At 38.8% G+C, this 25,350-nt stretch overlaps 7 protein-coding genes across 13 annotated transcripts; 4 read left to right on the plus strand and 3 right to left on the minus strand.

Moving 5' to 3' along the window:
- Positions 1-21: 21 nt before the first annotated feature.
- Positions 22-3,880, minus strand: LOC140762211 (histone acetyltransferase MCC1). The gene is made up of 6 exons (XM_073099855.1): positions 3,661-3,880; positions 2,345-2,594; positions 2,074-2,218; positions 1,899-1,998; positions 1,586-1,814; positions 22-359 (listed from the first exon to the last, which is right to left on the minus strand). Exons 2-6 carry the CDS (start codon positions 2,449-2,451, stop codon positions 179-181), a joined length of 762 nt encoding a protein of 253 aa, XP_072955956.1. The 5' UTR covers positions 2,452-2,594; positions 3,661-3,880; the 3' UTR covers positions 22-178.
- A 135-nt stretch (positions 3,881-4,015) lies between these two features.
- LOC140762210 (uncharacterized) lies at positions 4,016-8,986 on the plus strand. Its single transcript, XM_073099854.1, has 7 exons — positions 4,016-4,472; positions 4,694-4,768; positions 4,843-5,383; positions 5,981-6,366; positions 7,025-7,251; positions 7,336-7,480; positions 8,478-8,986. The coding sequence occupies exons 1-7, from the start codon at positions 4,155-4,157 to the stop codon at positions 8,607-8,609; spliced, it is 1,824 nt and encodes a 607-aa protein (XP_072955955.1). The 5' UTR covers positions 4,016-4,154; the 3' UTR covers positions 8,610-8,986.
- Positions 8,987-9,393: 407 nt separating this feature from the next.
- LOC140762693 (uncharacterized) lies at positions 9,394-14,031 on the minus strand. 4 transcript variants are annotated; one of them, XM_073100594.1, is made up of 12 exons: positions 13,766-14,031; positions 13,290-13,418; positions 13,142-13,199; positions 12,937-13,017; positions 12,742-12,813; positions 12,418-12,665; positions 12,235-12,306; positions 11,588-11,698; positions 11,424-11,505; positions 11,274-11,320; positions 10,342-10,423; positions 9,394-9,827 (listed from the first exon to the last, which is right to left on the minus strand). In XM_073100594.1, exons 1-12 carry the CDS (start codon positions 13,984-13,986, stop codon positions 9,744-9,746), a joined length of 1,287 nt encoding a protein of 428 aa, XP_072956695.1. In that variant the 5' UTR covers positions 13,987-14,031; the 3' UTR covers positions 9,394-9,743. The 4 variants fall into 4 exon arrangements, with proteins under 4 accessions (XP_072956695.1, XP_072956693.1, XP_072956694.1 ...); XM_073100592.1 differs by having other exon boundaries at positions 11,424-11,526; XM_073100593.1 differs by having other exon boundaries at positions 9,394-10,423.
- A 377-nt stretch (positions 14,032-14,408) lies between these two features.
- On the plus strand, positions 14,409-17,237 carry LOC140763303 (heat stress transcription factor A-1-like). The gene is made up of 2 exons (XM_073101428.1): positions 14,409-14,853; positions 15,715-17,237. The coding sequence occupies exons 1-2, from the start codon at positions 14,575-14,577 to the stop codon at positions 16,936-16,938; spliced, it is 1,503 nt and encodes a 500-aa protein (XP_072957529.1). The 5' UTR covers positions 14,409-14,574; the 3' UTR covers positions 16,939-17,237.
- A 378-nt stretch (positions 17,238-17,615) lies between these two features.
- LOC140763587 (B3 domain-containing protein Os04g0386900-like) lies at positions 17,616-20,665 on the plus strand. 3 transcript variants are annotated; one of them, XM_073101847.1, is made up of 5 exons: positions 17,616-17,672; positions 17,755-17,799; positions 19,142-19,241; positions 19,454-19,635; positions 20,112-20,664. In XM_073101847.1, exons 2-5 carry the CDS (start codon positions 17,797-17,799, stop codon positions 20,409-20,411), a joined length of 585 nt encoding a protein of 194 aa, XP_072957948.1. In that variant the 5' UTR covers positions 17,616-17,672; positions 17,755-17,796; the 3' UTR covers positions 20,412-20,664. The 3 variants fall into 3 exon arrangements, with proteins under 3 accessions (XP_072957948.1, XP_072957947.1, XP_072957946.1); XM_073101846.1 differs by lacking the exon at positions 17,616-17,672 and having other exon boundaries at positions 17,718-17,799; XM_073101845.1 differs by lacking the exons at positions 17,616-17,672; positions 17,755-17,799 and having other exon boundaries at positions 18,071-19,241; positions 20,112-20,665.
- A 575-nt stretch (positions 20,666-21,240) lies between these two features.
- Positions 21,241-22,601, plus strand: LOC140763711 (mitogen-activated protein kinase kinase 10). The gene has a single exon (XM_073102020.1). It carries the CDS (start codon positions 21,410-21,412, stop codon positions 22,367-22,369), a length of 960 nt encoding a protein of 319 aa, XP_072958121.1. The 5' UTR covers positions 21,241-21,409; the 3' UTR covers positions 22,370-22,601.
- A 136-nt stretch (positions 22,602-22,737) lies between these two features.
- LOC140763712 (NADH dehydrogenase [ubiquinone] 1 beta subcomplex subunit 10-B-like) lies at positions 22,738-25,161 on the minus strand. Of its 2 annotated transcripts, none has more exons than XM_073102022.1 (3): positions 24,808-25,161; positions 24,672-24,714; positions 22,738-23,064 (listed from the first exon to the last, which is right to left on the minus strand). In XM_073102022.1, the coding sequence occupies exons 1-2, from the start codon at positions 25,091-25,093 to the stop codon at positions 24,692-24,694; spliced, it is 309 nt and encodes a 102-aa protein (XP_072958123.1). In that variant the 5' UTR covers positions 25,094-25,161; the 3' UTR covers positions 22,738-23,064; positions 24,672-24,691. The 2 variants fall into 2 exon arrangements, with proteins under 2 accessions (XP_072958123.1, XP_072958122.1); XM_073102021.1 differs by having other exon boundaries at positions 22,738-22,947; positions 24,808-25,158.
- Between the last annotated feature and the right edge of the window lie 189 nt (positions 25,162-25,350).

Consider the following 25,350-nt stretch of genomic DNA (forward strand, 5'->3'; position numbering starts at 1 on the left):
AGAGATAAGTTACCTGGAAACTTTATTTTACATAATAAATATGATGCTAATTGGATTACATATTTTTAATTATTTACTCCATTTTCACAGATAGATACAACAAATAAATGCACAAGGGTGATTCTCTATTCTATTGGATGCCCAATTAGCACTTTGCATTTCCATCGAAGCTGGTTTTTTAAACACACTGACTAGTATCTTCGACGCCTATTATCCTCTTGTTCTCGGTCATTAGAAGGCCACTTGATTCTCTACACTTGGACCATCTGGGAATATTCTTCGCGTCATTTTTCCACACCTTTCCAACGAGAATCTTCAAGAAACCCCTGAAGTACACAGCGAATGCAGCCACCATTTCCCTGAATAGAATCATATTCCAATATTAAGACATACTCGTAAGTACAGAATATATGCACCTAGAAAACAGACTTACATAAAGTGACAAATGAAAACTTTTGCCATGTTTTTCCCCAAAAAAAGGAAAATGAAAAGATGCAAAGTCCATCATGGATACAACATAGAGTTGCGTCCAAAACTTCGTTCAACTTTACAAACAATAGTGATCATGCATTTTTCCTTCAATTATCGCTGATGCTTCTTTAGAGTACATCCATGCTCCCTGTCCATGTTTGTTTCCTTATTTGTATCCTTTATATACATCCATGCTTCATGGGCCTCTCAAAAGTACCAACAGTCTGAGTCGTCTGACATCCATTTTTTTAATCACTGATACTAAAAGATACAAGGATAGGATAACATAAGATGGTAGCTACACATGTGGATAGAAAAGGAGGGGAAACTTTAACTTCAGACTGAAGTCCGAATAGAAGTTGGAATAGGAAAGACAAATACATGAATTCCTGAGGTTACTTTTTGGAGGGAACGCACACAAGCTGCAGAAAGAGGACATAAAACCAAAAAAAGTTTTCGTTTGATTAGAAAACCTAAGAAGTTTACTCCATTCTGATTTGGAGATATGAGAATCAAACGACAGCATTCTTGAAGAACAAAAGAAGAATCTCCCAAAGTGCCGGATTTAAATAAACTGACAGATTATGATTGAGATAGATAGGCAACCCTACAGATTAGAGTGGATTAGAAGGAACCGAAAGCAAGTTAATGTTAGCACCAGTGGCTGATATACATTCCACAACTGTTAAAAGAATGTAGGGAAGAAGCTACTTCAATTAAGTTTACTTTGTGATCTTGTGTCTCTCGAAGGAAAGTAATGTTTAAAAAACAACAAGAGAATAGCGTTAATCCGCATAGATCACAAGTATCAAATAAGGATCTTTGTAGATATGCATATTGCAGCAACAAGTATACAAAGTATGTGCTAAGAGGTAAATGAAACACCAGCCCTTGCAGGATAATTTAACCATAAATGTAGCACAAAGGTACTTTGTCACTAAATCTCCATGAACATGTGAAAATGATTGATGCACGAGATGCAGCAGAAATCAAGAACTGATTAGCATAACGTGAAGTGCACTTTTACATTAAGAACAGTAGGATATTATGCAACTATTACTATTTTTTGCGATATAACTCATGATTTTCATTCTGTAGTAGACGAAATACTTACAATGGTGAGCAGGGAGATCGGCCACCATTTACATAGTAGACAAACAAGTATGAGTCATAATGCTGGCCTCTAATATAGTAAAATTTCGGCAGTCTTCTTACAAGCTTAAATGACATCTTCTTGTAGAAGTCGATTGCAGGCTGATTGTACGAAATGACATGCAAATACACTGCTCTGCAATTTGATATACTCGTTGCATATTTAATTACCTCCTGAACAAGTGAAGTAGCTGCAAATGACACGGTCTCATTAAGAAAAAAATAATTGAATTGTTAAGCAGTTAGCGAGTCTGATCATAAGAGAAGGTAATAACCTATCCCCAGATTTCTGTAATGCTCTGCTACACCAAGAGTTAATATATAAACCAGTGTCAGATCTTTCCTTGTGGTATTGTACCTGATCAAATCTTCAATCTACAAAGATGAAAAATCAGCTATGTCTGGTTCATTTAATGTGATGGCAGTTCTTAGCATAATAAACTCAGATACCTCGCTATCTTTTGCTGTAATGATACGTGTAGTGATGAATCCAACAAGTTCATCACTTTGGCCATCTGATCTGCTGACGTCAATAGCACCCCATGAGACAATGCCATTGCCATTGACAACATTCAAGAAGAATTCTCTCTCATACCTGCAGAAAAGCAGTCACATCGAGAAGCACATTTCACACTAGATTCTCAGCGGATAATTCTGCAACAAATTAAAATGTAACATGTCTTTTCTATGTGCAAATGAAAATTATTTTAAATCTAGGCACCTTATAGGAAATAAAGCAGCATGAATCTGCTCAAGAACTTCCAGATCAGATGGCCGTATTGGCCTATATGCTATAGTTGGACGGGGTGAAGATCTTGGTTCCAACATGAGAAATTTCCTTATCAATATTCAGCAACAACAGATGCTTGGATATGCATCCGCAATCCTTCCTCCATTTACACCACATCTGATTTGATATATATGCTGTTATCACTTGTAAGTGCCATATCAAGTTTCTACCCACCTAACTCCTGTAATTATCAGCAAAACTCATTAGCTTTAACTATGAGGAGAGAATATGTTACAACAATCATATAACAGAATGTGTCATCAGAGGTGTCAAAAACAACATCTACAAGTACTCGAGTACAGAACTTTCGTGCATGAAGCTATCTTATATCCTTGAACTGCACACTGTATGATATTCGCCCAAGCTTCTTATGGTTTTGTGTTTATACCTTCTTCATGTATCCTCCCAGTACAAGGTAATTTTTTTTGTTATTCCCGAATACAACCTTTTTCTTTAGACCATAATTCAAAAATGTTGTCTTGAAGCAGGCCCATATATTTTGCCATATAACCATGAATATTGCCTATCAAAACTGTTGTGTTGAAAGATGTGATGTTGAAGAAGGGCCATATATTTTGCCACACAGTTACCTATAAACATAAATACTCCAAAAAGAGGAAAAAAAAGAAACCTAAGTCATTATAGGAAGGTAACGTATAGGCTTTAGTTAAAATGGCTAAGTTTTTTTTTTGTTCTTATCGCACTTGGTTTGTTTTGCCTCAACTGGGCAAACTGGTCTTGGCTAAACTGCAAAATGAACAAAATAGACCAAAGTTTTGGCGTATCTCGAGCAGTGATTTCACTAATGGCAATACAGCTATAAAACCCATCTTTTTGTCAAATTAAACATCAGGTTTGAACTTGAAGCAAAGCGGTCTCAACTGAGATCGCAAACTCAAGAAAATTTGATAAATCATCAAGAAGAATCTGTACCAATTGACCTAATAATGAACTGTAAGACGAATAATGTCAACTTCTTGTTTCCAACAACTGGGAGGTGGCAATTTGATCCCAATATAGGCTTTGTCGATCATCCCAATCCCAAAGGACAAACCCTAAGATGGTCCTATGCCCATCTTAATCTAAACCCACAACGCCAGATCACCCTATTTGATAACTCAATTGGTGATACAAGGACAACACATCATCTAATCCGAGATCTCATAGAATTCCAACAATTATTTCTCCAGAAACCCACAAAATCTATCACGAGAAAAGAAGAAAACCATGAGGAACGCGAGGTTCACCTTAGAATTCCGTCGAGGAAAGAATGGAACCGGAGCTGGTGCCTTGATCCCTAGAAGAAGAATCCAAAGAAGTAAGCCTTGGAGGGGATCTCTATGCGGAATCACTCCACCGACCGGAATCGTATTCGTTGCCTCTATTGATCTCTTCTTCTTCTTATTCTGACGACCATTGATGCTGCTCTCTTCGAGGTCAATTCTTCGCGTTTGCGAATGCGAACGAGTCGCAACGTGCTCACAGTTAATTTATCCTAACAAATGGGCCTCCAAGCCCGTGAAAGACTCTTGCTCTCATTGGGCCTCCAATGATTTGGTCTTCTCAGGCCGAATTTAAAAAGAAACACAACCTGCTAACTCGGTCAACACAACTACACAAGTAGAAGAAATGGTAAACAACCAGAGCTGGAGGAAATAAAATAGGTGACTCCGACTTCTATTCTACCGCCGCCGCCTCCTCCTCTTCTCGGAAAGGTCGGAATCCAAGGCAAGGGCTATCCATGGCGGCTAAATCTGATTCAACAAACGGTCAAAAGCTAAGTCACGCTTCCCCGCCGGCGGTCGCGCCAACTTCGGAATTGACACCAAGTCCCAATTCTCGCGATCCAGAAGTCCAAGAGAATTCTCGACTGAGTATGCCCGAAAGCGATGAATCCACCCTTGGGTGCGATCTGACTTCAAGCGAGGAGGTGGAATCGCGGAAAGTTGGACACTTGGAGGAGGTGGTAAAGAGATTGGAGGAAATTAGGATTAGTGGGGAAGAGCCCGAGTTGTCGGAAGAAGAGATACGAACCAACGATCAGCTTCAAGAGGATGAGGTAATGACATAATTCATTAAAATCTATCAATTTATTCTATAATAATTATGGTGGTACATTGCTGTATCTTAATTCACCGGAATGAGTAAGGAATTTGGAATTTGAGTAGAATAATCTTATGCAATTGTATCATTTCCTTATATTGTATTGACAACCTAGATTTTGGGTTTTTTTTAGCATCACATATCTACCTGTTTTCATATTTAACATCTTATTTTCAGGTGTTAGCACTGGAAGCAATATATGGAAATAGTGTTGTTACGTTTCATAGGAAAGGAGGTTTACGATGTTTTCAGGTTTTACCATAACTTGTACTGTTGCTTATTACTTGCAAGTGAGTACATAAATGATGTTCATTTCTTCCATGCAGGTTTATGTACATTATGAAGTTTCTGATGCCATCAATGTATCTGCAAAGCTTTATTCAACTGAAAAGTTGAAATCTGGAGTAGATCTTGTCGGCACGCCAGGGCCAGATAACTCTGATGAATTTGTGTACACTTTTAACGTTCAATATCTGCCCCCAGTTCTGCTAACGTGTTTATTACCTCAGTCATATCCAAGTCATCATCCTCCCTATTTCACAATCACTGTAGAATGGTTAGACAAGCTGAAGATTTCATCTCTTTGTCACAAGCTAGATTCCATCTGGACAGAGCAACCAGGGCAGGAAGTTATATACCAATGGGTTGAATGGCTGCACAGCTCTTCCCTTTCTTACCTTGAATTTTATAAAGGAGTAACATTAGGTTTGAATGATATATTACAAACTGGAGACAACCGTGCCATTTCAGGATGCCTTCCACCAGAGTTGGTCATTCCCTTAATGATTAGCTATAATGATGATAAGTGTCATGAAGCTTTTCTCAATAATCTATATCAGTGCATCATTTGTTTCAATGGGTATACAGGTAATACTTTTTCTTTACTCCATAATCATGAAGGCATGCAGCTTGTTGTGTCAGTATTTGCACAATGTATACATTATGTTACTTTCAAGTTTCAAATATTATGAGGTCATGTCATTAAGGAAATGGTGAAAGTGAGTAATTATTATAATTAATGATGACATGTAGTATATAAAAATGTGAAAAGTGTCACTCTCCCCTTTTATAATAAGAAGTGAAATAAGGGAAGTTGGACGATTTTAGAGTAGAGAACTCACTTCTCACTCCACTTTCTTCATCCAAACACTAGAAATGATAGACTTTCAAAAAATCCTATGTATTGTAGTTATATGCACAAATTACAACATCGGCAAAGTTGATTTCATCAGATTTTAGAGTAGAGAACTCACTTCTCACTCCACTTTCTTCCACACATTAACAATTATGTTATCACTAATCATATTTTATATATGCAATCCACAAAGAACCAAGAAGTATCTTGTTTAAGTATTGTCTCTTCTTTAATGCTAAGAGTTTAAAAGTCAATAGCTTTGGAAATGCTTTCACCTATATGAAGATGTTCTGGCATACCACTTTACATTTCATGTTTTTATTTATCAGGTAAAGAATTCATCAAACTTCCATGTCGACATTACTTTTGTTGGAAGTGCATGGAAACTTACTCTAGCATGCACGTTAAGGAAGGCACTGTAACTAAGTTGCTATGCCCCGATACAAAGTGTGGAGGTCTCATTCCACCTAATTTATTGAAAAGGCTTCTTGATGATGAAGACTATGAGCGCTGGGAATCATTAATTCTTCAAAAGACATTGGACTCGATGGCTGATGTAGTTTACTGTCCAAGATGTGAAACTGCATGTTTGGAAGATGAGGATCATCATGCCCAATGTTCAAAGTGTTTCTTCAGCTTTTGCTCTCTTTGCAGAGAACGTCGCCATGTAGGGGTGAATTGTATGTCTCTGGAAGCAAAGCTTCTCATTTTGCAGGTAGCAAATGCAGCTATCTATTAAGACTTTAAGAGCTTCATTTTTGCATTCTTTGCTCAGCCACATGTTACAATATCTTTTGATCCCAGATGTCAGATGTATCTAACTCATCTAAATTCTCTATTCTGATATGCTTGAAGGTGAAACCAATTGTTACTAATGATTCCAAGTTTACCTGGAATTATCCTGTATGCTTTCTCCAAATATTTCAACAGAAAGTCCATGCTTAGTTATTGCATAGATCATGTTCCAAATCTTGCCACATGCAATTTGGTTCCTGCACGCCTGAATCTCATAGTATATAGGTGACATAACGTTTAATATATCGAGGAGAATGTAATGTATTATATATGGAATTTATATCTTAGAACATTACCTTTGCTCACCTAGTTATTGATCTGAATTATGAGGGAGAGAGATGTAGGGAATATAGAGACAGGTAGATGAGATATATCTAGTTTAGATTTTTGATAATATATGTAGTAATAGGATCTGCGATTGTTACAGACATAATGGAGCATGGTTCTCTCAAATTAATTGTTTTTAATTTATTCCATGAAATAGATTTCAGAAATCTCCTTTATGATAGATTAAGACATTTTCATTCTAATATTTTATTGTTAATTCTTGACAATTGACATATCTTTCTTGGCCACAGGAACGCCAAAATTCATCCCGTCTGAAGGAAGACCAATTGCGGAGAGAGCGTGAGGTGATAAATGAAATTCTAAGTGTCCGGGAGGCACTTCGTGATGCTAAACAATGCCCATCATGTAAGATGGCTATATCACGTACTGAAGGCTGCAACAAAATGGTTTGTCAGAACTGCGGACAGTACTTTTGCTACCGATGTAACAAAGCAATTGATGGATATGATCATTTCAGGTAGATTATTTGGGAGATTTTGATGATTAAATTTACATATATGCATGTTTCACTCAGTAGGACTAAAATTACTATTCATTAAAGGGAAGGATGTGAACTTTTTTCACATGAAGAGATTCAGAGATGGGAGATGCATATGAATGCGCGGCAAGTTGTTGGGCAGATACAAGCTGAACTTTTCCCTAATCTCAGTCATCCCTGTCCCAATTGTCGTCAGCTAAATGTGAAGGTTAGCATAGATTAACTGATTGTGCAGTTTACACTATTGCTTCAGTTTCAGAAAAGTATCAGGACTCTACTTCACATAGGCAAACAACCTATTGTATAGAGTAGACGGTCATGTCTTTCAATAATACCATCTTAGACTAAGGCAAAAGTTGACTATGTATTAAGTATCAAAGATTTAACTTCGCCCTGGCCCAATCCTGCAAATTAGGAATCTCTTCTAACTGGAACTTACTTGGATTTGTATTATGTTCTTTCTCCAGAAATCTGGTAGCTCGGTTTTGTCCTTTTATATATTTTATCAGGCATTCTGAACTTTTGAAACTAATGAATACCTAGATTTGTTGTCCTGGCTCCTTACCCTTTTTGTTTATTGCTCACATATTTGTCCAAACTTCTCTATTTGCATACTAATCTCTTGGTTCTTCATGTTTGCTCTCATCCCTAAATTTTTTTTTGACTCCTTTGTCCTTTTCTTCTTGGAGTTATCTCCAATGAATCAAGAATTAAATGAATGGTATTTTTGTAGTAGGACAAGTCACACTTCAAGTATGTTTCAATTGACTTGAATTTAGCATGCATGTATTGTTGGATAACATAGGAGGGTGAAATTTTGGGTCATTATTTTGGAGGTCGTTCTTTTCTTCTTGGAGTTGTCTCCAATGAATCAAGAATTAAATGAATGGTATTTTTGTAATAGCACAAATTTGATTCACACTTTAGGTATGTTTCAGTTGGCATGAATTTGGTATGCATGTGTTGTTGGATAACCCAGCAGAGTGAAAATTTGGGTCATCAATTTGGAGGGTGGCCACTGTGATTCAACATAGGCATAGTCAATTAGTTGCTCTGGTAGTATTACATACATATAGTATCATGCTATATATATATATTTTCCTTTGTTTTATTCCTTTAAATGTACTATTGGTTTTCTGCAATCATCTATTATTTGTTTGATGAAAATGACTAACAGACTACTGTTGTTGGGGGAACACAACCAGGTTGGTAATAATAATCACATCTTCTGTTGGGCATGCCAAAATCATTATTGCGCATTGTGTCGGAAGATCGTCAGGAGGAGCACTCAGCACTACGGTCCCAGTGGTTGCAAGCAACACACCGCAGATCCTTAATGAAGATTCTTCTCCTTTTTCAGAGTTATTTTATCCTCAATAACTAAAGATACAGATCAAATTCTGAAAAGAGAGATGAGCATATTTGGCACTTCTCCGCGACGATTCTTTGCTGATTAAAATCCTATAAGGTCTGCAAATGCAATTGCTTCTAGTAGCGGCTGAAGAATTACGAGTGAAGTAGTGAAGAGTGCTGATGATTGTGTATAATAACAAATAATAAAAAATAATCAATTGCTTAGGGGCAGTTTGGTTTTATGTATTTCAAGATACACATCTATAGCATTAAATAAGAAATCAATGTAAATGGAAGTCTTGTATCATCTTCAAGAATATTCTAAAGACAGAAACCTCAATAAATTTTGATTGAACAGACAGCACTTTGTACCTAGTGTTATGGGATCTATGAATTAGAAAACTGATTTTTATGTTATATCTTATATATGCAGATGTAGTTTTTTCAAATACATAAAATCAAACGGCCTCACACTATTTTTTTATCCTACTTGTTTGGTTGATCAGTACAGCCATCTAAGACTGGAACTTGAAGAGAGAATATGCACGTGCTGAACTCCACAGCTAAAGTGATCATTCTGTTTGCGATTATCTAATCTGGATGATGATGCAGGATGTAAGAGTTAGTAGGACGATTAGTGTCATGCAAGCAAAGAAAAAGAAATGCAGGCAAGGGAGCAAAGAAAATGAAGAATTTAGTAAAATTACATGAAGTTTGAGTCCCTCCAATTCGATTGAAGACATTGAACAACGATGAACCTTCCAAAGGTGCAAGAACCAAGCATTGATATTCCTTTATTAGTACTCTTAAGACATAAACAGGTTCAATGCTCCATGTCAGCTAAGATATTTTACAACAAAATATTTTATGACTAATGGTTGTCGTGTCAAGCTAAGAAATTTTAGAACAAAATTCAGAACTTGTCATACGCAAGTCTTCACAATCCTAGCAAGTCACTTATTCTGTACATGCTTGTAGAAACGCTTGAAGCTTGTCCGCCCTTGGAAAATGAGTTCTCTCAACTGAATCCACCACCAATACATATGTAAGCATACGGAGTAGATCTCATTGCCACCATTAGTCATTGATCAATAATCTAAATGCTTATACGACCGCACTCATAGTACAGCTCCAGTCATAAATCGATGGTTCAATACTGCTTCAGCAATTGGTCGTCGACGGTAATCAGGATTAAGCATCGCCTGCGCCAAGATTCAGAAATGGCATGCGATGTTTGTGTTTATAGAATAAAGAAGTCAAACAGTAACATGTAGGGAAAGAAAGTATTCTAGTAAAGTTTGCAAAAGAAAGACTTAGATAATAGCTACAGTGAGGCATCAAGAGGATAAAAATGAAGCCTAAAGGGTAGTATCATGAGATATCTAGTAAGACATCAGATAAGATGATCAGGTTCATGCATTGGTCACTAGTAAAGAGAACAGAAAACCCCAATGGAGTATGTACAGTGTGGACTGTGGAAAGAAGATAATGAAGATCACATTACTTGTGAGAAGTATATTATTTGGAGAATTTGCTGCTGTTTATAGAAAATTTCAGTGAGAACTATGGCATCAGAGTTTCATAATTTCTGTGCAAAGAAACTCGATCGTGTAAGGATCATAGGAAGTATTGTGTGAAACAGTCATTTTCCACAATTATTTGCAATCCATCAGACAGGTGGCTTTCATAAGTACTTGCATTAATTGATAACCAAACCTGAAGCAGCTCCCAGCCAGCACCATCACCTAGATCCAGAAACTTGACAGCTTCCAATAAACGGTCATCTGCTAGACAATACCTACAAAAGTATGTGGATCTAAATCACTTCTACACTATTATATGGACCACTAGAGAAAGTAAGAGGAGATGTTGTGTTACCCTGAAAGGCTGAAACAACAATAGATTCTCATTTCTGTATTTTCTAGTTAGTTTCTTAATCAAATCTGGCAACAGAGAAGAGATTTTATGTATCATTCTCTAGGAATACTGACTCCAACCTATCAAGCAAACTCTGATGGTGGACTATCTTAATTTCCTAATTGATGATTGACCTAGCTATTTGTCTTCATCAGAAGTTAAAAATATCTGAAATTCAAGCATCAAATACATTCTAATGCATCAAATACATGTGGAAAAAAAACAACAGCAGCTTGAAGATTCTTACATGACAGTTTGGTACTATTTGTGGCGTATAAGTCTATAGATTTATTGAAATTGCTTCATATAGGTTCTGATATGCATATGACATGAATGACGGTATGTGACATTCTAGGCAATGTAAGTGTTGAAGATCATCATTTATAGACTTCCCATCTAGAGGCAAGTTTTTGAAAATGGATCTTAGACTGCTGTTGAATATTGTGGCACTGGATTTTTAATGCTAATAAAGAAGCAGAATAATGGATCTACCATCTTAACTGACTGTTTTGGAAGGTTAATTCATCAGTGCTGAAAGGACTACGAATGAGATATGCATCAAACTACTCCCACTTTGGAACAGCATTTCTTGGAATAGGATATGCAATTTTTGCTCTTAAAAGAACCATAGCAAGGCCAATATGCCTGAGCATTCTTCTACATTTTGGAATAAGAACGAGACAGACATACATGACAAATTATTTGTATGAATGAAATGATAGACTTCTTACTCTCTTGCAGCATCAAGGTCAAGCTGAAAAGTGCTTTCAAAAAGTCTCTGCAAGATTGCACTTCCATTTATTAGAATATTAACTGCATTAGGGGAAAAATTGCTTTTTCTGCATTATAAAAAACATGACATGGTGAGAAACAATGCCCACCTGCAAGGAAATGGCATCCATAATGCCTGATTCACAAAATGGAATAAATGCCAAGTATGCAAAAAGAAGCCCTGCTTCGTATCTGCAAGGAAATTTTGCTTTTCTGCATTGTAAAATGCATGACATGGTGTGCTTTGTAGCATAAAATTTCATATTAGTCTTACATGTCATCAGCAATCCCAAAAGCTCGCTTTTCCAAAGGAGTCAAGGCACCTGCTGTAGATGCTCGGCGCCATAGCCCTTCTGATAATGATCCTACTCCGACAGAAGAATATCTACAATTTCTGACAAGTCAATAAACAATCTACAACTTCTGACAAGTCAATAAACAATCTACAATTTCTGACAAGTCAATAAATGATACTACATGCTGAATTTGTAGCATGGAGAAGTGGGAAAACTATTCAAGCAATTATGCTTAAAAAACTTTGGATAGACAATAGAATTGTATTGAAAGTCTTGGTAGCTAACATCAGTCCTTAGTCTCTATTCTCGTGACTCTTTTAAGAAAGTATCGACCATTTGAAAATTTTAACCTATGGATTACTGGGTTTCTCTTCAGAACCCATAGTTTGTTCATCTTCAGAACCCATAGTTTGAAAATGTCAATACTGGGTTTCTCTTCAGAACCCATAGTTTGTTCATCTACAACTTCAAGCCATCCATGCTCAACCAGACAAGAATATTAGCTGACTTCGCTCTAAAAACATTATAAGACAGCAGGATTAATTCCATGAACTTCCAGATTTAGTAGCATCAGAAGCAAAATAGTTTTAGATGAGAGTTAAGGTAAAGAAAAGGATCAGCATACCCAACATCAACGGAGAAGGCTAAATCACGGAGTCGTGGAACTAGATAAGATGCATCTTTTTCCACTATCGTGCTGTCAAACAGTAAATGACTCAATCAACTGCATGGTATCTTTCTAGCCTGAGGCATGTGGAAGACGATAATAATAAAAAAAAAAAAATTTCAAATGTGATAAATGATATACTTGAGAACAACAGAAGCAGGACCAAGGCTCTGGTGTAATCTATCACGGTCATGCATATAAGCAAGCCCATTCATAACACCATTAAGCAGTTTGAGAACAAAAAATCTCCTGAGCTTCAATTTCTGTCGTTGATCAAATGGGTTCCAAAAGTTCTGGCCTTCTCTGGAGATGCCCTTTGAAATACCCTCACTTGTTACTTTTGCATAGTCTGCTGCACTATATTTTCCATCATTACGGAAAGCAAGCCACTGTACAGAAAACATTTTCATCTCTATAATAACTATAAATATATCCAGATATATTTAAGTTGTTGATGTAGTAGACCTGCTCCCCAGTTTTTGTCTCAAATGCTCCTAACAAATATTGAATATTCTGACAAATGCTTTTGGAGTCACTCTGCAAGAAGTAGAATACCAAGACAAATTACAGAGAATGCTACATCTATTTTTTAGATTCAAACATAGAACTCAAAGAAAGGTCATTATCATATGTTTGGCTTAGCTTTGAGCTTTTACTTACTTGAAGAAAAGCATGAGTACTTAGTTCATTGGCTGCCATCATATCAGCTTCAGTACCACCAGCTCGTTGTCCAGGATACACCTTAATTAAAAGGTCAGCCGTGAGCATAATGATTGAAGTATGGAACAAATTCAATATGTTGAAGTCAATAATTAGTGAAAACTCTTGGGATTTATGGCTCCTGAGTACTGTGTGCTGATGGTACCTTTAATATAACTCGAGTTCCCCTTAGTGGACCTTGGATTACTCTTCCCTCATAAAGCCTGCAGCAAAACTGTGATTAATAATATCAGTATCTCCTTAATAAAAAATGAAGAGATATATGTTAATTGGACTTGGTACTAGAAAAGAACCTGATCTTCACTTGGCCCTCGCCGACATCCTGGACCCTCAAACGCTCTATCTCCTCAGGTGAATACCCAGATGCAACTTCCTGAAACCTACCAGTATTCGAAAACCCTCCAGATTGGAATGATGAGTAACTGTTTGGTGAGATTGTAAACCCATGTCACATATAACCACCCAAAACTGACCATTAAACAACACGAAATAATCCATGTGATAGATCTACTTATACACTCCAATTGAAAGTCCCATGTTGAAACCTACTAAGCTAATAATATCTACCTCTTTTCTGATAGACAGCATGAATTAGGAGATTTATTGCTGTATTCTTTATCAATCACAATTTAGCCCAAGATACGAAATGTATGATAAATCGTAAAAACCAAGACCAAATGCCAAATGGTATCTCACGATTCTGCAGAAACAGCTAATTAAGCTAAGAAACAGTAGAACTCTCCAAAAATTTGAGAAAACGTTTTATAACCTGGTGATGTTCATGAAACCATAGCTCCCGACGAACCGTCCGACCTCGAAATTATCTGGTTCGGTTATCAGAGCCACTATGGTGAATCGATTCTTCGAAACTGGCGACGTGTGGCGAACCAGAGGAGTCCTGAAGGGAGACCGGTAGCTGTATCCATGCGAAGGTTTTCCAAAAGTTCCTGAGACGAAGAAGTGAAGAGTGGGTGCTACAAGAACGACCATTTGCTTCTTTCTTTCTTCTTTGCCAGAGAGAGAGAGCGGGGGGGTGGGTGGGGGGGGATAACGGAGAGAGACGAATGGATAACGGGTTATTTGGTTACAAATAAGCACTTGCGGTGCACGTGACAACGATTTCTTTAGATCAAATAGAAATGTTTTCAAGAAAAAAAGAAGTAAAATGATAAGGTTAATCCCGTAATTCTCTGTTATTGTCTATCTTCCTTACAGGTCGATGCGGGCATACGCACGGATATCCTACGCGTTCGTACGTTGTCTCAGCTGTCACTCTAATCTATAACCCCCAAAGTCTTAAGCAAATATCGAAGTCACCCCTGAGATCATTAGATCTCAGCCGTCTGATTCGGATGACTTTCTTGATTGCTGTACAGTGACCCCTCTTTTTTTATACGTCAATTTCGTAACACCGCCGTCATTGCCCTTAAGCGACCCATTTTAATGTTTTAAAAACCTAGAGAGGAATGGCTCTTTCTCCGCCTAATCTTTGATCTCTCCATCTCTCGGTCGGCGATTTGATGCGATTAAAACGGTTCTCTTGACGAGTTATAGCGGCAGTAGCGAGATCTGAGGGCGATGGACGGCGGCGGCGCAGCTGGTGAGGAAAGCAGCGGAGAAGGAGGGTCGCTGCCGCCGGCGGCGGCGAATGCGAGCTTGAACGGTAGCGCGCCGCCGCCGTTTTTGAGCAAGACGTACGACATGGTGGACGACCCGGCGACAGACGAGATCGTGTCGTGGGGGCGCGAGAACAACAGCTTCGTGGTTTGGAACCCTCCCGAGTTCTCCAGGGATCTCCTCCCCAAATACTTCAAGCACAATAATTTTTCTAGCTTCGTTCGCCAGCTTAATACCTACGTATGGGCTCTTCTTCCCTGTTTATTCTTTATACGTATTGTTTTGTTCTTGGATTTTGAATGTGATTAGAGTTCATTAATGATCTCTAGGATTTGGCATTTTTGATATTGAATCCCCTTATAAGATTGTAAGGATAATACAGGGTTCTCTTGATGAGATGAAATCTGGTATATTTCATCGGAATTTGGAATCTAGCGCGATGTTGTCTATTAGGAAAATTATATATTCGTAGATGGATTGAACCTGGAGGCGTAGTTCCTTTCCAATTATTTGATATACTTAACAATGCTTCTTTTTTTTTTTTTTTTTGAAACGAGAATCAGCCTTTTAAAGTTATAAAGGGTTCTTAATTCCTATTAAGAGGGTGCTTTGTTCTGACTTATTATTCTCAACAGTACGACAGAGAAGGCTAATGCTTGAGTAAGTCATAAAGGTCTCTTATTAATGTCTGGTTTTCATAAGCTACATGGATTCTGAAACTTTTCAAGCAAAGTAGTTTCTCTTCCACAATTTTGTTAACAGAAATACAATCTATCTACATCAGGTTAGAGAACTTTCAGCAAAACCATTTTTTTAGATTTCTATTTTCTTTTTTTTGCTCAAAGGAACTCAAAAGGTAGAGTTAAATTTGATGTCTTTCTTGGCTAGAATGCTCACACACTTAGTTTTGACCTTTTCCTGGATTCTGATTGGTGAGATATTCTATAAGTTGGTTCTTTTATTTCCATGGTGGTAGATTTATCACTTATCTTGAGTCTGCAGCTTGAGTTCTCCTTAGGAAAAGATTGAATGCTTCTTATGTGCTACATTTACTCTATCTTGATCGTCTTCATTAGGTTGGTTGCTGGTGCTTTTGAGTAGGGATTTAGGAAGGTTGATCCTGATCGATGGGAATTTGCGAACGAGGGATTCTTAAGAGGGCAGAAACATCTTTTGAAGAAAATCATTAGGCGAAAACCCTCCCATGTGCATGGTCAGGCACAGCAGCCTCAACCTCCAAATACTTCAGTTGCCGCATGCGTTGAGGTAGGGAAGTTTGGAATGGAGGAAGAGATAGAGAGGCTCAAGAGGGATAAGAGTGTACTCATGCAGGAGCTGGTCAAGCTGAGGCAGCAGCAACAGTCAGCAGATAATCAGTTACAGACCTTAGGGAAACGCCTTCAAGGAATGGAACAGCGTCAGCAGCAAATGATGTCATTCTTAGCTAAGGCCATGCAGAGCCCCAGCTTTTTCTCTCAATTTGTGCAACAAAAGGATAGCAATAGAAGAATAGCTGCAGCAAGCAAAAGGAGGAGGTTGCCAAAGCAAGAAGACAGTTTGAATATCGAAAGTGCATCACCTGATAGCCAAATTATCAAGTACGAACCGTCAAGCAATGAGTCAGCGAAAGCGATGCTAATGCAGATCCTGAAGCTGGATGCTTCTCCTAGATTGGAATCTTTAAGCAACTCCGATAAATTTCTACTAGACAATTTCATGCCACCATCTGATATTTTTGACAGCAATTCATCGACTCAGAATTCTGGAGTCACTCTTGCAGAGGTTCCTTCTTGTTCAGATGTTCAATGCATGAAACCAAGCTCCGGGATTTCGGCCATCTGCTCATCTTCAGCTGCTTCTGATATCCAGTCTCCTGTTGTCCTAGGAGATAAGAATTTATCCGAAGGATTGCAAGATGTAGGTGCTCTATCTTCAACTCCTGAGATGAGTCTTCCGCAATTTCCCGACTTACAAGACATAGTACCTGAGGGCAGTGTCATCGATGTCCCAGGTGAAAGCTTTGTTATGCCCGAGCTGCAAAATTCATATGTAAACCCTATTGCAGCAGAAGCCGAAGAAGCAGTCCCGATTGAGACGGAAGGTCTTCTATATGATGAGGAACAGAACCTCTTTGGCATCATCGATTCTTTGTGGGAAGAATTTATTGCAGCTAGTCCTCCATCAGCTGACGCAGAGGAGGCAGAGTCGAGCACACCAGAAGCAAAGGAGATGCAGAAACAAGTAGACAATGGATGGAATAACTCTCAGAATATGAAGGATCTTACGGAACAAATGGGACTTCTTTCATCAGAGCCCAAGAGTTGATGTGTTTTTTTTTTGTCACAAGGCGGTCTGGTATCCTTTCATCAGACCATCTTCTCGTCTTCAATGTTTGCTTAGAATTACAATTCTTAGTATTTAGACAAGCAACTTCTGATTGAAATGGGAAAAGGAACTAACTTATTAAACCAGTCGTCTTCAGGCAGTAATTGTTGTATCTCTTTCACGGATGTTGTGTACCTGTTGACTTCCATTGCCATAGTTAACCAATTGTTTCTTCTATCTTTCCAGCTCAGTGAATTGTAGCTGACTACATATATTAAGGCTTGCGTATTCTGCGGGATGGTTTCTATTTTAGAGACGTGCATTCTATTTGTTTATCTTTGTTATATCCGAAATCTTAAGCTTAAGACTAAATTAATCTTTTCAAATATCTTTTTATGCGTCTAGTCTATTTTAAAATTTAAATATAAATTTAGGTTACGTACTTGGACGACAATTTCTATTTGAATTAGTTGTTTTATAACTCACCTAATTTCGTTTGATATAAAAATAGAGAGTTTTAGTGTTAACAAAGAAGGGAGAGTGGACATAATTTACGTACATAATTCACACTTGAATCTATTAATTTTAAAAAATAAATATATACATTATATATGTGGCGGTCACGTGACGATCGTTGCTTCCGCCGCCTTCGTCATCGCGCCAATGTGGCTACTCCACGGACCCATACCATTCCAATTGGCACTCTTTATGCGCTTTCTCTGCTCTACTCGAGGGTAAAATTTGGGTGGTGTTCTTATTCAACTTTTCCTTTTCTTTCCCTAAAGTTGAAAGATTTTGTTGGTGGTTTCTGCTTAGGTTTCTTTTACACAGAAGGGATAGATAGCGAAAGAAGAGGTGATGGTAAGGATCTTTATTACTTCTTTCCCTTGATTCTTTGGAGAGAGAGAGAGAGAGAGAAACAAAATATATCTCGCGGCAATTTGAAAACTATTAGAGTGCAAGGCATTTTGTTCTCCTTCTCTTCCCCCCTCTCCTTTTCTTCTTGGTCTTCCTCTTTTATGGCATTTGGGTGAGGAATGGGATCTAGAAGACCTAAAAGAGTAGAGTAGGAAAGATAGGATTTTGTTTTTCTTTTTCAATTCTATAATATTCTTCCTTAAAAAAAGTCGATAAAATTGTTGTCAGGATGTAAGTAGTTATCTTCTGATCCACTATTTGATTACCTTGCTTCTGTAGAAATAGAGAAAAAGCTTTGGCTTTTGGCACCAAAATTTAGAAGTATTACTTGTACTGGACTTTCTTCCATGTTTAGGGGCAGTTTAGTGAGTTCCTTCTTGGTTGAATGGGCCTAGAAAGTGATCAGAGCATAAAGTTATACTTTTGTTGATTTAGTAGAGATATATATGTTTTTTATCGCATATATTAAATATAATAATGAGTTCTGTCCATAAGCTGATGATATTCACATACAAATTCAGTGACCAGATTTATATGATGGATTTCCCCGCTCATGTTGAGCATCTAAAGTTCTAACAATAGAATATGCGGGTTGTAAATTGGGTATACCACTATACCAGGGGTTTGGTATTCAGAAGCTGGTCGGAGACTTTTCTACAAGATTGTCTTATCTGAAAATGTATCCAATAAACCTAGGAAAGAAAGTTCATCATATTGGTGTGAGGTTTGAAAGATTATGCAGATATTTTGTACACTCATCTTAAATGGTTCTTACATGTGTTTGATTTTTATTAGCAGGTTAACATATTAGATGGTTATGGAAATTAAGGCAAGTCTTTCTGGTTATTATGATTTAAAGTCCGGCATAAACGCACTTGAAGTAATGATGAATGAAGATGTCATTTACTAGGAACTATTTAGCTTAAGAAAAACTGGGCTTTTCCCATAGCTTGTAGGAAACTTAGTCAAATTTATAGTATGTATAGCCATATTATAGCATCACATTAATCCATCTCTATAGAACCTCCTTGTTTTCTGTTATTCCTTCTTATTGAATGTTTATGACCTTGTGTTTAATAAAATGAATGTTTCAACAGTTCACCTAATTCTAGTTATTCCAATTCTAGTTATTCCAATAGCAACAGTTCACCTTCAGGAAGGTGGAACTTTTGCACAATTTTTTTTGTTTGAAAGCATCATATACTTTATTTCAGGTTTTCTTTATTAAGGTGCATAAAACTTTGTTTGTATAACCATTTTATGCTTGTTTTCAATGTTGTCTCAGTCAAATCCCTCACTATGTGATTTGAATACTCAAACTCAAGATTCCAGAAATGGTCTGCGAGATCAGAGTTTTTCCATGCAGGGATCTTGCAACCTTGCAGGTAGAGTAGTAGACATGTCTATCTCTTAGAGATATGCAATAAACCTTTGTGACATGTCAGATATTATTTAAGTATTTATAATAGATATAACCCTTTAAGTAGAGAAAAAGGCAACTCAGAAAAGATTGAGATCTACTTACCTCTCTGGTATGTTGGCCTTTTATTAGTATCTTAGTTACTAAAGAACTGATCCTTGGAAGTCTCTTATGCAGGTCAGCTCCCTGGATCGAACTCCAGCAAGAACAAGAAGGTTATTGGCTCTCATGACTCCATCACTGCATCAACAGGGCCTACAAAACGCAAACAAGTGCAAAATCCAATTGTTCCGCTTTCAGGATATCCATATTTCACATGCATCCTTTCCAAGTCTCAAGTCCAAGCACCCTTTCGCCTGGTAACATCTAACTGTATATATGACTAGATTAGATTTGCCTTGTGTGTAGCCTGCATATTTCTTGTTTCGCGCAACTTCATATGGAATTGTCTAGCCAATCTACTTGTTGACCGACGACTTTGTTGAGTCACCCTCTCACCCTCGGTGTCTGGATGGAAGGTTGATACTACCATAGGTCAGCAGGTCAATATGAAGGAAGCCGTCTGATGTGATAACCACCTGCTATCTGCATCAACTTGGCTTTGGAGAATAGGATTACCTGTGGGTCTTACTTCCTTGGACCTGTTAGGGTGACCTTGACTAATGTTAGTGTAGCTTATAAGACTTACAAGTTAGAGCACTAAGAATGGATAGATAGTGTAGTATATTGCGTAAGATTGTAAACTTGTTATCAAAGTGTTATGCCATAAAATTGTCTGCTATGGTTTAGGACTGCTCCGAAGTTTTATTGACCCTGTTTTTCTGGTTGAAATTAGGTCATTCCGAAGGCGTTCCATCCATTTCTTCCATCCTGCTCTGTCCATATCTCCATTTCTTGCGGAAATAGGACTTGGGAGATGAAATATCGTGGGAATTGCCTCTTAAAGAAATTTGAGACCGGGTGGAAAATTTTTGCTATTGACAATAATCTAAAGATCGGAGATGGTTGTGTCTTCGAACTGATGGACAGCAAAAATTTGAAGTTCAGAGCACAAATTCTCAGAGGAGAAATTCCATCTATGGTTGTAAGTAATGCAGATGGTCAGAATTTCAATAGTCCCATTATGATCGACTAGACTAGTGGTATCAGCTTGATCTTATTTTGATGCACGTAATGACTTATGTTCCCAAAGGAGCATGTGAATGTCCTTTTGTACTCATCCTTGAAAAACTCTCTTTGATCAAGAAACTGACATTCTTCATCTATTTTGGATCAAGCCCCACCTTTTGTTGTAAATTGGTCAGTGAATATAAAAGCAAAGAGGTACCAATAAATTCTGTTCATTATTACTTTGCAGACAGTACTTATGTAATTTATGTAGCAGAATAATAAGTGTTTAAAGAGAGGTTTTGAACTTTTCTCAAGTTTCTTAGGTAAGTTTTTACTAGGTGAGTTTTTGCAATATAAGCACTTCTCAAGATAGTGCTTCTCCTTTGTAAATTGCTAACTCGATCAATTTATTCTTATAACAAAAACAATTCACCAAGGAATAATGCTTATATAGTAGAATACTATTATTTTTCCTATATACTCTCTGAATCTTATGTACCCCTTGAATTAAAAAGTCTTTTAATTTAAAGGCTCATATAATTATTATTATTTTTTGTTCAAAAGTATATATATATATATATATATATTAGTTTAGAAAATATATGTGGATAATATAAAAGTTCAAGTACAAAAGAGAATGATAGTACAGCGGTTAAAAGAGAATTAGGTCGGTTAAAAAGAAACTATTCAACTAGACGTACATCTACAAGTTGGACGTACACGTATAAGTTAAATTTACCTTTTCACCCCTGACAGTTAGTTTTTAGAGAAATAAATGGAGCACGTGCGTGGTTAGAGACATTAGTACTTCCAACTTCCAAGCGAAGATCTCCGTCAATAATGGAACTCTCTCCCAATGCCCCCGGCGTCCTCGGATCTCCTTCCCGCACGTGTCCTCCCACACAGCTCATCGTTTCCTCCCACATCGCACGTGCGCATTCCCCCGCACCCCTCTCTCTCTCCCCTCAGTATTAAAGCTAGATAGAGAGTGAGAGGGAGAAGGAGAGATAGAGAGTAGAAGCAATGGCGATGGTGAGAGAAAGAAGACACCAACAACCACTTCGCCTCCAATTGTTACCCCCATCACCCGGCTTCTCCAGCTCTCCTCGACCATCTCCCTCTCACGTGACCGCTGACCCACTCGCTGACCTCGAGCTGCTCCGCGTCATCGGCCACGGAGGCGGCGGCACGGTCCACAAGGTCCGCCACCGCCGTACGTGCGCCGTATTCGCCCTCAAGCTCCTCCATGTCGGTTCCGCCGCCGCCGTTCTGGAAGCCGACCTCCTCCCCCGCCTCAGCTCCCCCTTCGTCGTGCGATGCCACGCCGTTATCGCCGGCGACCGCCGCCTCGGACTCCTCCTCGAGTACATGGCCGGGGGATCCCTTCTCGACGTCCTCCGCCGCCGTGGGCGACTCCCGGAAGCCCTGATCGCCGCCGTGGCAAGGCACGTCCTCCTCGGTCTGGAGTACCTCCACGACGTCGGCGTCGTCCACGGCGACATCAAGCCCTCAAATCTGTTGGTGAGCCGGCATGGGGAGGTCAAGATCGCCGACTTCGGGGCCAGCCGGGTGGTCGGCAAAGCTCCGGGCGGGGACACGTGCGGCGGCACGTGCGCGTACATGAGCCCGGAGAGGTTAGACTCGGAGGGGTTCGGCGGCGCCCGGGACGACGGGGCGTTGTTCGCCGGGGATGTGTGGGCTCTCGGGGTGGTGGTGATGGAGTGCCACGTCGGACGGCACCCGCTGGTTGGGGAGGGGGAGAGGCCGGACCTGGCGGCACTAATGTGCGCCGTGTGCTTAGGAGACACGCAGACGAAGGCGGCTGCGGCGACGTCGCCGGAGATGAGGAGCTTCGTGGGGAGGTGCCTGGAGAAGGAGTGGTGGAGGAGAGGTACTGTGGGGGAGTTGTTGGGCCACCCTTTTGTGGCCATTAAAGGTGGTTGTTCTACCAAGGGACTGGTCGACGAGGCCCAACTAGTCTGATCAATAATAATACGGTGAACTGTAGAGAGATAGTAACTACGTTTGCAGGTGCTTTATTTAGGCTTCAGTTTTCATTTTCAGATTTTACGTATATATTTATATAGTTTCTTCTTCAGAGAATAACAGTATTAATATAATGTTCATCTAAAAGTAGTATTTTAATAAATTTGATTGACTATATTAAATTAACTTCCTTTATAAGATACTATTTAACAATTATTTTTGGCCAGAAATGATCTACAACTTGATGGAGCGTACAGATAAAACTTGCACGTCTCCTATCAACCAATTGACTAGCAGCTTGTGAGTAGTAACTCATGCAGCAATAGTGATTGTTATTACTTGCAATCTCTTGCTGCACCAGAATATAGACGCGACGAAAATTTAAATATGAAAGCCAGTAGCACAAGGCAGGTTTCAGAGTCTTGCTCTTTTAACATTTGAGAAGACTGTAATTTCTCTAGACAATTCATTATTAAAAGTTCAACAAGTGACTTGTGCAAAGAGAAAAGGAGATCAGGAACAAATGAGAAGACAATCCACTTAATCACTGGCAGGCTGGCACTGCATTCGACCACCTGCAAATGAGAAATGCAAGGAGATTATCTTTTCAAGCATGTAAAATTCGGCTTAAGGTATTAAGTTAACAACGCAGTCACCTTAATAGCGGCCCCTTTTTTTCATCTATCAAGACACTGAATCAAGAACGAGGAAATAATTTTAGTTTAATTATAAACACATAAGCATGTTAAATGGTACATAAGCTCGGCTCCCCACTTGTTGTCTTGTAAAGCCATATTTATTCTAAGGTCACTCTATCCTTCCTTATCTTTACCCCTGCATTTGATGTCAACATCTCATTTCCAGTATGCTCATCTTCATAAGTTTGCATTTTATTTCTTCACTTCCTAAGGTCCCGTACATGCAATAGTCTATAGTTCTATACCACACCTTTCACAAACCCATACTTGCCCAAGCATGTGTTCATAACTTAGCACCAACTCATTTCGTTTATCTAACTCTAACCATTCTTAGTACAATCCAATTGTGGTATATTTCTTGGCTGTCAATTTTTAATTTAAGTCTAAATCATTCTCATTCCAACCAAATCACACTACACATACACTCTCATCTAAATGATTCTCAAATTTGTATGTTCTAAGGTATTCATTGATGCTTCCAGTATAGACTTATCATACATCATTTTCAACCATCAACTATATTTCATTTCACTGTGTGTTGTGCACAATTCTCTTCCTCCCAGAACAAGTAGTTTCCTCTTCTAATCATAGGATCATATTCATTCTTCAAGTACAAGTACCATGGAGATTGGCTATCTATTCCTCAAATATTTATGTTCATTGATCAGTAAGGCTTCTTGTACCAGAGAAATAAAAAGAATCAGAAAACAGTACAAACTAGTTGAATTCCATTCACCAATGTGAACTCTTGCTCAATTCAGTCCACCTAAAGATTGATGAGAAAGAGAAACAAATACAACTACAAGTATGGAAGATAAAATAGTGCATCAACACAACCAGAATCTAGTAGGAAATCGAAAACAATCATATAACTTATATATAGTTCAGAAAAGTTGAAAGCAATTTTCCATAGGAGCGTAGTGATAAAAGCCTGAGTTTTGGATGCACAGGATGGCCTAAAACCCGTCAGGATCCATGATGATTTGTTACGAGTTTCAAAGGAAGGGAAGTTCTAAGAATTACGAAAAAAACTATGCAGGGCTCCCAATATATCTACTCTGCCTCGTCACAAAGGGAACTCTACAATTTGGAACATACATCCTGGATAAGTAATTGAGAAAGTTACAACATACCACTCAATCCTATAGTTATAGCAATCTATGTTCATTCCAGGCAATGCCTGGTACCATGTAGAAACTGAGACATTGAAAAGATTAAAACCGTATTCATGATTAATGAGATAGAGAGCAGCTCACATTTCTTAAGGAAAACACTAAGTGCACTCAAAACCGTCCCATGGATAAAACAATCTCCATTTCAAACACCAGGAAAAAAATCCTTTTTCTTTTTGGTTCATACAGAAATCTCTAATTAAAAAATAAAGATTGTGGACAAACTTTTGCAGAAACAAATTTCCCATCGCCTCACTCTTGCACGCCGCAAGCGCAATCATTTTATCTAACAAAATCCATTTTTTCATAATAGCAGCAGGAGAATCGAAAACACAAACAACCCATATCAAGAAACGGTCCCAAAACAGAAGAAATCATAGAAATAGCATAAAAAATTAGAAGAAAGACAGAAAGAAGAAAAAAAAGTACCTCTGCGCCTTCAAGCAGAACTACTCTAGATCCTTTTTCGGCCCTAGACATCAAATCAAAACCCACGAATCAGAGATCAACTCCAAACGTCTAAAGAAATCAAAGAAGAAACCAAAGGATGTTGTCGGATTGGTACCGTGGAGCTCGGGTGGACGGCAATCCTTGCCCCATCCGACGCCGCGAGTGGAATCGAGGTACTGCTCGACGAGGTGGCGGCACTTCTGGTGGTGGTTGATGCCCTCGATGCGGTAGCACCAGCGAAGCCTCTCGCGTATGATCTTTGCCGTCTCGATCTGGATCCACTTCTCCCGCACCAAGTGCTCCCTCTGCTCCAGCATCGCCACTGGATCACCGTAGGGATTCTTCGGATCGAAATCATCGGGGGGGCTCTCATCGAACTCGACCTTCGCCTTCCTCACCATCTTGCTCTTCCCTCTTCTCTCCTCTCCTCTCCTCTTCTCGGGTTGGAACCCTGTCGATTTGATCTATCTTTGTGTTGGCGAAGAACTAACTACTGTAGGAGCAGGAGCGGGTCGGGTTCTGTTCTACCGGATCCATGGGCCGAGCCCGATAATGGGCCAACTAATACAACATGGCCCTCAAGAACGGCGGACACGTGGAAATTTAAAGTCGGTCAATCCACTGGAAAAATAGTCGATACTCGTGCAACCCACGTTGC

This window comes from Typha angustifolia, chromosome 7, assembly GCF_048772165.1.
Source record: "Typha angustifolia cultivar Huaian chromosome 7, ASM4877216v1, whole genome shotgun sequence".
Taxonomy (NCBI): Eukaryota; Viridiplantae; Streptophyta; class Magnoliopsida; order Poales; family Typhaceae; genus Typha; species Typha angustifolia.